This window comes from Pantherophis guttatus, chromosome 2, assembly GCF_059756535.1.
Source record: "Pantherophis guttatus breed Tessera chromosome 2, ASM5975653v1, whole genome shotgun sequence".
NCBI lineage: Eukaryota > Metazoa > Chordata > Lepidosauria > Squamata > Colubridae > Pantherophis > Pantherophis guttatus.
In genome coordinates, this window is record NC_142064.1 from 260,826,127 (window position 1) to 260,839,491 (window position 13,365).

General features: G+C 41.9%; 1 protein-coding gene across 1 annotated transcript in view; it reads right to left on the bottom strand.

Moving 5' to 3' along the window:
• Positions 1-1,031: 1,031 nt before the first annotated feature.
• Positions 1,032-13,365, bottom strand: part of LOC148115701 (E3 ubiquitin-protein ligase TRIM39-like) — a 36,087-nt gene continuing 23,753 nt past the window's right edge. The window contains exons 2-8 of the mRNA XM_087883976.1: positions 12,599-13,096; positions 11,679-11,774; positions 10,865-11,095; positions 8,951-8,973; positions 5,177-5,295; positions 3,891-3,923; positions 1,032-2,285 (exon numbers count right to left, since the gene is read on the bottom strand). Coding sequence (XP_087740102.1) covers positions 1,771-2,285; positions 3,891-3,923; positions 5,177-5,295; positions 8,951-8,973; positions 10,865-11,095; positions 11,679-11,774; positions 12,599-13,012 — 1,431 coding nt within the window. The 5' untranslated portion in view covers positions 13,013-13,096 and the 3' untranslated portion in view covers positions 1,032-1,770. The remainder of the gene's footprint in view (positions 2,286-3,890; positions 3,924-5,176; positions 5,296-8,950; positions 8,974-10,864; positions 11,096-11,678; positions 11,775-12,598; positions 13,097-13,365) is intronic.

The following is a 13,365-nucleotide window of genomic DNA, read 5'->3' on the forward strand; positions in this document are numbered from 1 at the left end:
ACCTCGGCTGATGGAATGCCTGGAAGCCTGGTGGGCATATTTCTACCAGAGGGACCCCTCCCTCCGGGCCCAACCAGGTCTCCGTAATACCCGCCAGGTCCGCTCCCCCCTCCTGAACCAGATCACAAATGAGGGGGGCTTTATTTATTACGGACCTCGCATTGCACAACATCAGTCGAAGGCCCGGGCCCTGAGGGTCTGTGCAACCTGGAGAACGAGTGGAGTCTTGGGGGCCAGAACACGCTACTGCTCGGAGACAGCGGGTGCGCGTTCCCTTAACATGATATGGCCCCCTGCTCCCGCAATATCTAACCCTCCCACTCACAGTACCGATGGCAAAAACACAGTCTGGACAAACTCGACCCCCCCCCATTACCTCCGGATCCCCCACCCCCTCCGCCGCGCATAGTGGCCAGGCCCGACCCTCCCCTTAGTGGGTTAGATGCTTTGAGATGTTCCAGAGAGCTGCTGTTAGCATTGAAGGTCACCATATCAGAGTTACATTTCATTCCCCTTATTATTTATTTGTTATCTCACCTTTATTATTTTTACAAATAACTGAAATTGGCAAACATATCCAACTCATCTTCCTCCTCCTATTTTCCCCACAACAATCCTGTGAGGTGGCTTGGACTGAGAGAGAATGACTGGCTCCAAGTTACCAACTGACTTACATGGCTAAAGCATGACTTGAACTCACAGTCTTCCTCTTCCTACCTTGGCGCCCTAACCACTAGCTCAAACTGGATCTGACTCCCATCTCAATATCAAAGCCACTTTTGAGGTTCCTCAGATTGTTGACCCCTGGTGGCTCTCTGGTCTTTCCTTGGTAAAGATTCAGGAGTGGCTTCCATTGCCCACTTCCTAGGGCTGAGTGAGAGTGACGGGTCCGAGGTCACCCAACTGGCCTTGTACCTAAGGGAGGATTAGAACTCATGGCTTCTAGCTTGATTTCTTAACCACCACACTAGATTGGCTTCTTCTTTTTCTCAAGTTGCTTCTAGTTACTCAATAAAAGGCAGAGTGGCTTAAGGCAAGAAGGAAAAACTGTTATTGTCAAATAATGTATTTATTTAATAATGTATTTCATTTGTACCATTCTATTAACAATTCTTTTTGACTTTTGGCATGAGCCAGGTGACACATTTAGGGCACAGAGGACTCACGTTTTCTATCTTGATAACAGATGGTATGTTTTATTTTTGTCTACTGTCTTCTGGGCATCTTCTGTTTCTATGTATTGCACTGAATAAATTTATTGGCATAACATTGCAAAAGAAGGAACTACAATCCATAAGACACCTATAAAATTACAATCAGTCTTACAATCAGTAATCTGATTGTTGTAGATAATTTATGTAAGTATAAAAACACAATTATGTGTTAAAAGAAAAAGGGAATAAAAAGTGGGAAGGAAAGAAAAAAAGATGGGGATGATTATAGAATATACCGAGTTATGGGCACCTACACAATTAATGATTGCAACTAACATGAAACAAACAAGTATGATCCATAAATGGGATGGAGAGCTGTTACAGACATATAAAATCATGATTGACAGGCTTAGCTGTAAGGTATCTTTAATACTGATACCCCTGGAACACATGATGCTAAAGCCAATAAATCTGATTGACTGACCAGGGTGACATAGAACAATAAAGGAAGTTGAAATAGTAAAAAGCTAAGGAATCTCTGCCTTAAAGGCTTTCAGAGATCACTACTTGGCAAATAGGGATTTTTCCAAAGTTTTGTTTATGGATGTCCCTTCTTTTAGGGGAGTGTCATGCAGACTCCCTCCCACAAATAGAAAGAGGGCAGAAGGGTCTCTCCAACCAAGGAAGCGTCTGAGAATGTATGGAGCAGAGTTGCTGTCCTGGCATCAAAAAAGCTCACTTGTCCCTCTTCGCAGTTGAGAGAGATGCGGATCCTCGTGGGCTCCTGAGTCAGGACCAGGCGAGAGCATTTTGATGGAGTCGTGGCTATGTATTTCCCTCCCCATTTCCGAAACTCCCAGCGCCTGGTCTGCTTATCAACATTTGTTAAGTTCATTGGCTTACTGGCAACCCCTACACCCCATCCTCCTTTACCTCCTACAATAACTTCCCAGAAATGTTTCCCTGTGGAGAACTTCTGACAGCCAAGGACAGAAGGATAAAATACAGATCTCATGGGGTCTGAGACAGGATATTTTCCTTCAACTGGCTTAAGTCCTTTGACACTTTTTCGATCTTGGGAGACTTCAAGGCGGTCAGGATGGGCTGTGTCTGGATCCAGAGTTACATTCTCTGCAAGGGGGAAGGGAAGTAGGAAAGAAGGAGGAAAAGAAGAGTTTCAGCTGCAGGCCTGGTTTGTGTCTTCACCCCCAAGAGTTTAACCCTCTTGTGTGAATGGAGTTCAGCTTCCAAACAGCCCCTCCAGGACTGGAAGACTCATTGTTTTTTTAAACAACACCTAAGCCATTGTCTGGTGAAGAGTCCTCCAACTTTGGCAACTGTAAGACTTCAACTCCCAGAATTTGCCTGTTGGGGCTGCTAGTGTCCAGGTCCCTCTGCTCCCTTTTCTCCGAGCACTCAGGCTGTCCCACTGTCTTTGTCCCATCCTCTGTTAACTGCTGCCCTGTTTGGCATCCCCCTGGCCTTCTCCTTCCATTCACTTAGGTTGCCTTTGCCATCTTCCAGTCCATCTGCCTCCCCTTCAGCTGCCACTCAAATGCACGCCTGCAGGATCCGTTGACTATCTGTACAGCTTTTGGCTCTGCCGCTCAGCTGTTAGTCTCTTGGCTCTTACAGTGGCCAAGGATGAAGACTTCTGGCCAAGTCCTTCAACGCTTCATAGTGCTCCAACTCTTCCAGCCTCCCTGCACAATTCTCTTTAGCTTCCATCTTGCAGATAAGATTAATGGGATTGGGAGGGAAGAGTGGTAGGCTTTGCCTTCAGTGAGTTGCTGGGAGGGCCCAGGTTGAACAGGGACTCTACCTGGAGAAGATTCTGAACTGGCAGAGTCAGAAGGATCCTCCAGAGGTAACTTGGGACACAGGATGGGATGTGAGGAAGCTCTGCCCTTTTCTCTGTGAGCATCAGGGTATCACAGGGATATACAAAAGGGGAGGATCTTACACAGGAAACTCGGCTTTCATCAGTCTGATGGCCTCCATGGTGGAGGCAACCCTGATTCTCCAACGTTGCTATGTACTTTGACCTAATTTCTTTGCTCCCAAAGACCTGGTCTCTCACCAACGTATAATCAAACAGTAAAATCAACAGGATGTTATTAGCTTGGCAGTAATTCAATGTTCCTTTCAGTCCAGAACAGAACAGAGTGGAGTGGATTGGAGTAGAAGTAGGAGTAGGACTAGAACAGAAAAGAACAACAGCTTTATTTGGCCAAGTATTAGAGCCTTGATAGTACAGTGGTCTAAGCACCCTGTTATTAACACAGCTGCCTGCAATTACTGCTGGTTCGAATCTCTCCAAGGCTCAAGGTTGACTCAGCCTTCCATCCTTTCTAAGGTAGGTGAAATGAGGACCCAGTTTGTGGGGGCAATAAGCTGACTTTGTATGAATATACAAAAGTATGAAGGCTATTGCTTAACGCATTGTAAGCCGCCCTGAGTCTCCGGAGAAGGGCGGCATATAAATAAAATTAAAAAAAAAAAAAAGTATGATCAGACACACAAGGAATTTGTCTCTGCTGCATTAGCTCATATTGTACATATAATAGTTCATAAATCATAAAACCATTAAAGTTTACTGGATCATCATAGTCTTATATAGTATCTAATCCTATATTTTCCTTTTTTCTTACTGTATCGTGTTTCTCTTAAGGTTATTGGCATCAGAACTTAAAATAGCAAGCAACTGTGACTCTTATAAATTCTTATAATATTTACCTTCCTGTAGTTGAAGTCCACTTTCCAGAGTATCTGGGGAAGAAAAGGGAGGAATTCAGCATCTCATCACTGGAATTGGAGTAACAGAAGGGCCTCCCTCAGATTCCCTGGTTTGCTTTCCTTGGATTCAAATCAGGAAATAAGGAATATGGAAACCTACAAGCCAGAATGTCATTGGTGGCTATATATGTTCCATCAGGCATAAATATATACTACTACATATTCCATACATAGGTAGTTCTCAATTTACAACCATTTTTTTAGTGAAGTTATAGCGGCACTGATAAAAGAGCTTTATGATCGATACTCACACTTATGATTGTTGCAGCCTCCCCAGTCCTGTGATCAAAATTCAGGCACTTGGGAATTAGCTTGTATTTATGATGGTTGCAGCATCCCATGATTCTGGGATTGTCCTCTTCAACCTTCCTGGGGAGCTTCTGACACGCAAAATCAATGCATGAATCCAGATTCATTTATCAACCACGATTCACTTAACTGCTGTGATTTTCTGAATAACTCTGGCAAAAAAGTTCGTAAAATGGGGCACAGATCACTTAAGAACTGCCTTGCTTTGCAACAGAAATTTTCAGCTCAACGGAGGTCGTAAATCAAAAACTACCTGCATATATTCCATTATACTCAGTGGAAGCTTATTCTGCTTCCCCAGTGATCAGTGCACAAAGATTCAGGATACAAAGAATACAGGTAGTCTCGTCTTATGCCCCCAATTGAGCCCAGAATTTATGTTGCTAAGTGAGAAATTTGGTAAGTGAATGACTGCAGTTGTTAAATTGGTAACCAGGTTGTTAAGTGAATCTGGCTTCCCCATCGACTTTGCTTGTCAGGAGGTCACAAAAGATGATCACTGCAACTGTCAAAAATATGAACCCCTTTGTCAAGCATCGAAAAGTAAATCCTGTGGTTGTGGGGATGATACAATGGTCATAAGTGCGAAAAACGATCATAAGTCATGTTTTTCAGTGCCATTCTAACTGTGAATAGTCACTAAGTGAAGTGTTGTAAATTGAGGACTACATGTAAATGGTCAACTATGAGTTGCCAATGTTTCCCATTTTTAGGTAGCACAACTTTAATGGGAGAAACCAGAAAGCTCCTCTTCCCCTCCTGATGCCAAGACACAAAAACTTTCCCCAGAGAAATAAGTGTGTCTCTTCCGCTGATCCTGAAATCGGTCCCTCTTTGATCCACGTGACATTGACCCAGAATCTCTCTTGGATGCTCAAAATGTCATCCAGGGTAAAACCCCAGCAGCCGTTTTTTACCTCTCAGTTTTTTCATAGCCCTTTTCAGAAGCGCAGTCATATCACTGTAATCCCAGATTGTCCACTCAGGGTCCCAAAATAAATCCACCGAATTATCATATGTTTTCTTTACCTCATATCTGGCAAGGCAAAATAACAGAATAGCAGAGTTGGAAAGTACTTAGGTCAACTAGTCCAACACCACAATCCCTGCTCAAGCAGGAGACCCTACACCGTTTCTGACAGGTGGCAGTCCGGCCTCTTCTTGACACCTTCCAGTAATGAAGCTTGCATAACGTCTGAAGGCAAAGCTGTTCCAGTGGTTCATTCATCTCAGTCAGAAAACTTATCCTTATTTCTAGGTTGAATCCCTCCTTGATCAGTTTCCATCCTTATTCCTTGTCCGGCCTTCAGGTGGTTTGGGAAACAGATTGACCCCCTCCTCTCTGTGACAGACCCTCAAATATTGGAAGACTGTTGCTATCATGTCTCCCCTGGTCCTTCTCTTCACTAGACTAGCCCTGCCCAGTTCCTGCAACTGTTATCAACCTGCCAATAGAAGAAGCTTCCTAAACCATCAGATGGTGCTTGAGGATTGGCTAGCAACAGGATCCAATCTGGGTTGGCCACCGGAGGTTTTGTCTTCTGAGCTTTCGAACTCGTGCTGGATCCCATCCTCAGGGAACATCTCTCTCTCTCTGTAGAATATGTGCACTGGGCTGTTCTACCCATTGTATTTAAGTGGTGCCTGGTTGTGTGTGGCTTTTAGTTGTTAAGTGGGGTGTTGATGGCCAGCTATTAAGTCATTGATTGTCATTTTCTTGTGTTACCCCGTCCTTGGATACTAAGTACCTGGTAAACTGGTGGGAAATCAGCACTCCTGTTGACTGACAAGGGCCCTGTTTCCCAGGCTTCAGTCATTTCTCTGGCTAGCTATTCAAATATGGGCACATTTCAGTTTGAGGCTCCCTTCTCTTCAAACTTCTTCTGAATCTCTTGGCCAAAATAAATGGATTTTATCTTACCAAATGACTGATGACTAATATGGGTGAGGTAGGTAATCAAAAAGAAGATGGATGTCACATTCAAACTGATCTTGGTGGATTAAAGGTAATGCAATGAAATTTAATAGAGACGAATGCAGTTACAAATAACCTTCAATTTATGACTATTTGTTAGCAACCAGTTACAACGGCTCTCAAAAAAATGACTTCTGAGACTTCCGGTTTGATGTTACGGTGAGACAGTCAGGGAAATAACGGGCTCTGATGAGCCCCGTGAAACCCCGAACTGCCGAACCGCTGCCGATGGGTCTTCGGACCGGAACCGTCCTGCAGGGATGGGGGAGAAAGAGAGGCACCTTGGACGACCAAGAGGAACAGGAGAGTTCCTCAGAGGGAACTCTCTGTGAGTTAGCGGCGGGGGCCGGCAGCCATGGCGGCTGCCACAAACCCAGGACAACCGGATTAAGAATTGTGCTGGAGGAGAGTGGAAAAGAATGGAGGTCTTTGAAGCTGGGTGAGTGACAACCAACCCAGGCATTTAACAACGCTTGGAGCAATACCTTTTACTATAAGACCCCTAGCCAAAAAACAGCAGCTGAATAACAAAGGGGCAATGATGACTCTGAAATGAAATTTTAAAGAAACAAAGACCCGACCGGAAACTGATTTTGGAATAGAACTAACTGAAAAAAAACCCCAACCAAATACTGAGATTTGATTAAAAGACAGAATAAAGTTTTAAATTTGAACTGAACGTTAAAAAGAAGAAGATTTGATACTTTTAAAATTAAAAATAAAGAGGAAAATTTTTGATAGAAAATTGATTGATGAACAGATCCAACTGAGAAAATTAAACATTGTGGCTTGGTTCAAAAACAAAAAAAAAAGAGAGAGAGAGAGAGAGAACAGATTTAATATTTTTAAAATACAGAAAAAGAAGAGAATCAAATAGGACTGTTATATAATTGAAACAAAATGGATACTTGCATGACTAATGGAAATTGTGGATTGAGAAGAGGCACCTCCTGGTTTGAAAAGGAACACTGTAACTTGCTTCTTGTTTTGGAACATTGTGAATACTACAGATAATAGCCATGGGATCTTGGTGGAGGAGGTGTTCTTTCTTTGTCTGCGATGGCTCGACTTTGGCGAAAAGAAAGGGAAAATACAACGGAACTTTTATAATTGGTACTAACTGGCGCAGGAATGAAAGAAGTCAACAGGCATAGGAACGAAAGAAGAAATAACTGATATATGTTGCTTGAAATTGTAGTAAGAAAAAGAATTAAAATGATCTATGGAGACTGTAAATTGAGGACTTTGAAATTCAAAAGAAATATATGTCAACAGACAAGGAAAGGAGGAAGTAAGATACTGTATTTTTCGGAGTATAGCACCTTTTTTCCCCCTAAAAGGGGGTGAAAATTTAGGTGCGTCTTATACACCGAATGTAGCCCTGCCCACCAACTGGACCCCACCCTTTGGCCTGTGCCTCGCAGCACTTACCTCCTTGCAAGCAAACAGCAAGAAAAAACAGCTCCTTTCAGCTTCAGCATAGGCTAATTAGCACATGTTGATTAGATCGGCCTCCCGACTCTCAGCTGATTTGCTCTCAGCTCTTTTGGGCAGGGCTCTGCTGCTTGCTTTTTCCCTTGTGCTAATCAAGCTATGCTGAAAACGAAAATGAAAGTAAAGCAGGCTGTTTGCTGCAACGAGGCAAAATTAGGCAGAGGGAGATTTCTTTTTCTTCTTTTTCCTCACTAAAAAAGGTAGGTGCAAACAATGGGAAATTTAGGGCAAAAGAGGAGAGTTCAAGATTTTAAAAGACAACAGAAAAAAGGATGTGTTTAATGTAAGAACTAAGTCTCATTGTTAAATTGCTATGATAACGATGATAATGATAATATGAAAAACAAGATGATTATACTGGGTGTAAAAGGCACCATTAAAGATTTTAATGCTGAGATTAACAGCTAAAAGAAGATGACTAAGATGAAGATGATATGCTGGGACAAACAGTTAAAATAAAAATGACTGTTAGAATTAATAATAATAATGAAATGACTATATTGGGAGTAATAGCAAATAAGGATGACTGTGCTGAGAAAAGTAGTAAAATTTATGATAACAAATATTAAAAGTTAAAATATTGAGTAATTTTATGTAATTGTAGGGAAAAGAAAATTCAAATAACATGGGGTTAGGACTTTAAGATTTAAGTAACGGGTTTTAGGATAATGGAATTGTTGAATGGATAGAATTTAGGGTAATAATGATGTAAAATATTAAGTTGTGTTAATTGAAAATTAAGATTGAGGTGAAACAATAGAATGGTAATTGTTTTGAGTAAATCATTATAAGTAAGGTATTCCTTTTTCTTTATTTTTATTGTTATAAGATGGTAATTAGTGGAGATTTGGACAAAGGAGGAGGAGTTTAATTGTAACTATGTTTGACTGCATCAATGGCTCATTCTGAAAAGATGTATTTTATGTTTATGTTTTAAAAAATAAAAAAAACTTTTTCAAAAAAAAATGACTTGCATCCATTTTCACACTTAACATCTTACAGTGTCCCTGTATTCACAATTCGGGTGCTTGGCAACCGAACATAATAATTGATCATATCAAATATTGCTAATTATATTGTGTTGAAGTTATCTGATGAAGTATTTAAATAGCCCCAAAAATACAGTATGTTGTCTTTATATTAAAATACTGCTTCCAAAATGAAAACTGCTGGAAGAGCTGCTGATCTCTGAGACTGTAAAGAAAAGGGTGGATTTACTTACTTCTTCAAGATGCTTCCAATGTCCTAAAAAATAAAGAGACAAAGCACTGAAAGGAGCCATTACCTAGGCAGAAAATTAAATTCTTACAGTCACAAAATACATGAGTGAAACGTCTGGACAACCAGACACTAACAGACACATAAAGTACTTCCAATTTTTAAAAAATCCATTGCTCTTCCCCCCCTCTTTTAGAGTGGTATTGTTTTTACTTTCTTGTCTAAGAAAAATTAGACCCAGATTGAATCCAACACAATTACAGAAGATATATATTTATATATAAAACATAATAGCAGAAAGAAAAGACTATTTGAAAAACAAGAAAATGCATCAATAGGATTAAAAAAATCCCCTGCATTTATGCTTCCAGAATGAAGGCACTTTGGAAAATCCAGGTGGTTATAATACTTTGGAGAAGGAGATCAGTGTTGAGTTTCTCCTTGGCCTGGAGATTTAAGGGGAGGGGGAGACCCTACAAAGAACACCCACCACCACATCCCCCAATACGGGATAGGAACCCCAAGCAGGCATCCTTAAAATCGTGAAGAATATATAGACAATTGACCAGAACTTTGAATTCCTGCTTTTTCTGAATTACATTATGTATCCCTAATATTAGCCATTACAGGTAGTCCTTGACTTTCAATAGTTCATTTAATGACCATTCAAAGTTACCACGGCGCTGAAAAAGTGATGATCATTTTTCACACTTAAGACTCTTACAGCATCCCCATGGTCACATGATCAAATTCAGCCACTTGGCAACCGATTCATATTTATGACAGTTGCAGTGTCCTGGGGGTCATGTGATCACCATTAGTGACCTTCTGACAAGCAAAGTCAATGAGGAAGCTGGATTCATTTAACAACCGTGTTACTAACTAAACCACTGCAGAGATTCAACAACAATGGCAGGAAAGGTCGTAAAACGGGCCAAAATTCACTTAACAAGTGTTTCACTCAGCAACAGAAATTTCAGACCCAATTGTGGTCATAAGTCAAGCACTACCTGTAGTCTTCATACCTTCCAGTCTCCTTTCCATAGAAAGAGTCAAAAAGTTTATTAAATGAGGAGTTGAAAAAAAGATTTTGAACTTGGTCGAATGCAACCAGAATCCTACATGCAGACATGGAAAGATATATCAATCGCCACAAGAGAAGAATGGATGGAAAAAGTGATGGAGCTAGAAAAAATGAAAAAATTGACTGCTTTAATTCAATATAACCTGTTGTTTCTACCTGGAAGCTTCTTCTAAACTTTGTGCTCGAGACAGAAAAAAAGAAACTCTTGTGCTTGATTTTGCTCATTAGATTAATCTGTTTTATAGACATGGCTAATAATGACTAAATATGCAAAAATAAAAAGTTGAGGCTGTCATTTTAGTTTGTATTTTACTGTGCAGAAAAAAGTTGAAAGACAATGGTTTTTTTTCTTTATCCTACCCTTCTTTCCCATTCTAATCCTTCTCCATATCTCCATTTTCTTTATTTTCATTTGTACTTTTCACTACCGTGTTTCCCTGAAAATACAACTTACTCCCAAAGTAAGTCCTAGCTTGATTTTTACACATGCGCCCAATATAAGCCCACAATAAGCCATAATTAAGACCCCGCCCATTCCAAGGTGCAGGAGATGGGGCAAGGTGAACAGATAAATATTAAGCTAGGGTAGGGATGGGGATGTGGAGCTGCCCTACTTACAAGGCCTCGCACACCCAGACACCTGCCTTGCTCTGCCAGCCTACTTCTTCTGTGAATACCTGCATGGGTCACCCCCAGCCTCTGTTTCCCCATCAGAGGCCCTTCCAGAAAGCCCCCGGCAGCTGATAACAGAGCTCTGGAGAAGAGGATTGGACCAGAAGACTTCCAAGGTCCCTTCCAGCCCTAGGAGTCTATGATCTCAACTTCCCGCCTGACCTGTAAGAGTTTGCTGGCTGGCTGCTGAAGCTTCTCTTCTATCTCCTGGATGAGATGGTCAAGAGAGCCCAGTTCCTCCATGTGCTTGGCCAAACCCTCCTCCTTTCTTGCCATAATATCCTTCTCCGTTTCTTCCATTTTAGTCAATAGAAGCTTCTCCTGTCCTTCTAACCAGAGTTGTAGCTCTCTGAATTCAGCCACTACATTTTCTTTCACTTCTTTGATGATGTGCTAGGACAAGAAAGAGAAAAAGCAAAAGGCATACTTTTATTTTAATTATTTTACTTAATTATTTTTATTCTAATTGATATAATAATTAAACAAATTCCTTGAAGAATCCGAAAGTGAGGTGGGAGAATTTCTAAAGGAGAAAAAAAAAACCTTTTGACATTAAAAAAAGGCAAACGGAAAAGGTTTCTAAAAAAAAAAAAAAGCCCCAAGTTTAAATGACCTCTCATGAAAATTTTCTTGGCAATCAGGGATTTCAAAAAAGGAGGCAGAAAAATATCTGAATTCATAATTTTTTCAATAAGATGAAATATAGTTTGTATTAATTTATTAAGCAAGCCAAACCTATTGCATAAAACACAGCTCATGGGATAGGGGCACTTAACCCAACTGTGACTCATTCAGCCAATGGTGACCTCTCAGTCCCCAGGTTAAGACCAAGTTCTGTGCCCTACACAGTCTTTAACTTTGAATTAATCTCAGTCAGAACTTGTACTTACAGACAGGCTGCCTATTATTAAAGATGGCGGATGAGGTTCTCCTTCCTATTAGCTCAGAAGCTCCTCACTGTTGGATCAATACTTACAAGCATCTCCTGCACTATTTGCTCTGTGTCTCTTTTGTATGTAGCTATTTTTTCTTTCTGCTCCTTCTGAGCCTTCAGGCAATCCTCCACCTTGATCTGAAGAGAAAATACAAGTTTTGAGTTTCTTTTCCGTAAAGAATTACATCGGAGGGAAGACCCGGTTAGAAGATACAGTATATTCAATCGTCATAAATGCATGACAGTTGGCAAACTTCCAAATTTTGATCATGTGACCACAGAATGATGCAATGATCAGAAGGGTGAAAACCTTTATATTACTTTTTTCATTATCATTGTAACTTTGAACAGTCACTAAACAAACGGTTCTAAGTCGAGGACTACCTGCAAGGGCATTAAAGTGAGCTGCCTGAATCTCCTGGTTGCTGTCATCCCAGAAGCATCACTGAGAAATGAAAGTTTGGGCTGATCCAGCAGGAGTGTTTTTCTGGGTCTGCACTCAAGATTTTGGAGGACTCCATGACAATTTTGCTCTAGAGAAAATGTGGAAAGGGAGCTGGCAAAGGGAGCCTATTTCTCCCTACAGGCAATTTCTGTTGCTAAGCAAGACAGTTAACTGAAGTTTTGTCCCATTTTACAACTTTTCTTCCAACTGTTGTTAAGTGAATCACTGCAGTTGTTTCGTTAGTCACACAGCAATTAAGCAAATCTGGCTTTCCCATTGACTTTGCTTATCAGAAGGTGGCAAAGGGTGAACACAAGAGCCCAGGACAACACAATACAATTGACAAGCATCTGAATTTTGATCAGGGACAACAGGGATGTCAACCTGTTTTTTAAACATTGCAAGCAGGGAGACAAGGGGTGGGATGAAGCAGGAGGAAGCAAGTAAAGAGGTAAAAAGACTGAGAGGGCTGGCACTGGATGCCCCTCCGCAGCGATTCCTCCTGGCTGACTCCTACCTGGGATTCCTGGAAAGCCTCCTCCGCAGGGATCACCGAGTGCCCCCAGTGGTCTCTGGATCGGTCACAGACCAAGCAGATGAGAGTCTGGTGGTCCTTACAAAAGAGCTTGAGGGGCTCTCGGTGTTTCGGGCAGAAGCTCCCTCCTTCCTCGCCCCAAGGACCTCCGCATCGCCTGGCCACTTCAGCCACCCGCGCCAGGTGCCGGTTAGGGAGGAGGCTGTGGGGCGCGAAGGTCTGCCTGCATTGGGGGCAGGAAGCCTCCGATTCTGACGTCCCCCAACTGCGGGTCAGGCAGCCCCGGCAGAAGTTGTGGCCGCACTGGGGGATGAGCAGGGGGTCCTGGAAAAAGTCCCGGCAAACGGAGCAGGTGGCTTCTCCCACCAAATCCTGCAAGGACGCTTCGGCCGCCATCACCGCCTCCTCCGCCGGGAAAGGAAAGAGAAAGTTAGTTTCGCTTCTTTTCCTCCAAATCAGGTGACCGTCTTTGGGCTGTGCCTAGGCGGGAAACCAAAATGAATGGTTGTTATTCTTGCGGTCAGCCTCGCTGGCTTCTTAAAGGGAAAAAAGGTGTTTTAAAAACAACAAATTGGAGAGAAGCAAACGTTCACAGGACGGACCCCCGATCAATTATTATTGGCCCAATCTGGTCGTCAAGGGGGGTGGGGAAGAGTTTTTAAAATAATCTTCTTCTTCTCCTCCTCCTCCTCCTCCTTCTTCCTTCTTCTCCTCCATATCCCTCATCCAACGTTGGCAATCATGTTGGT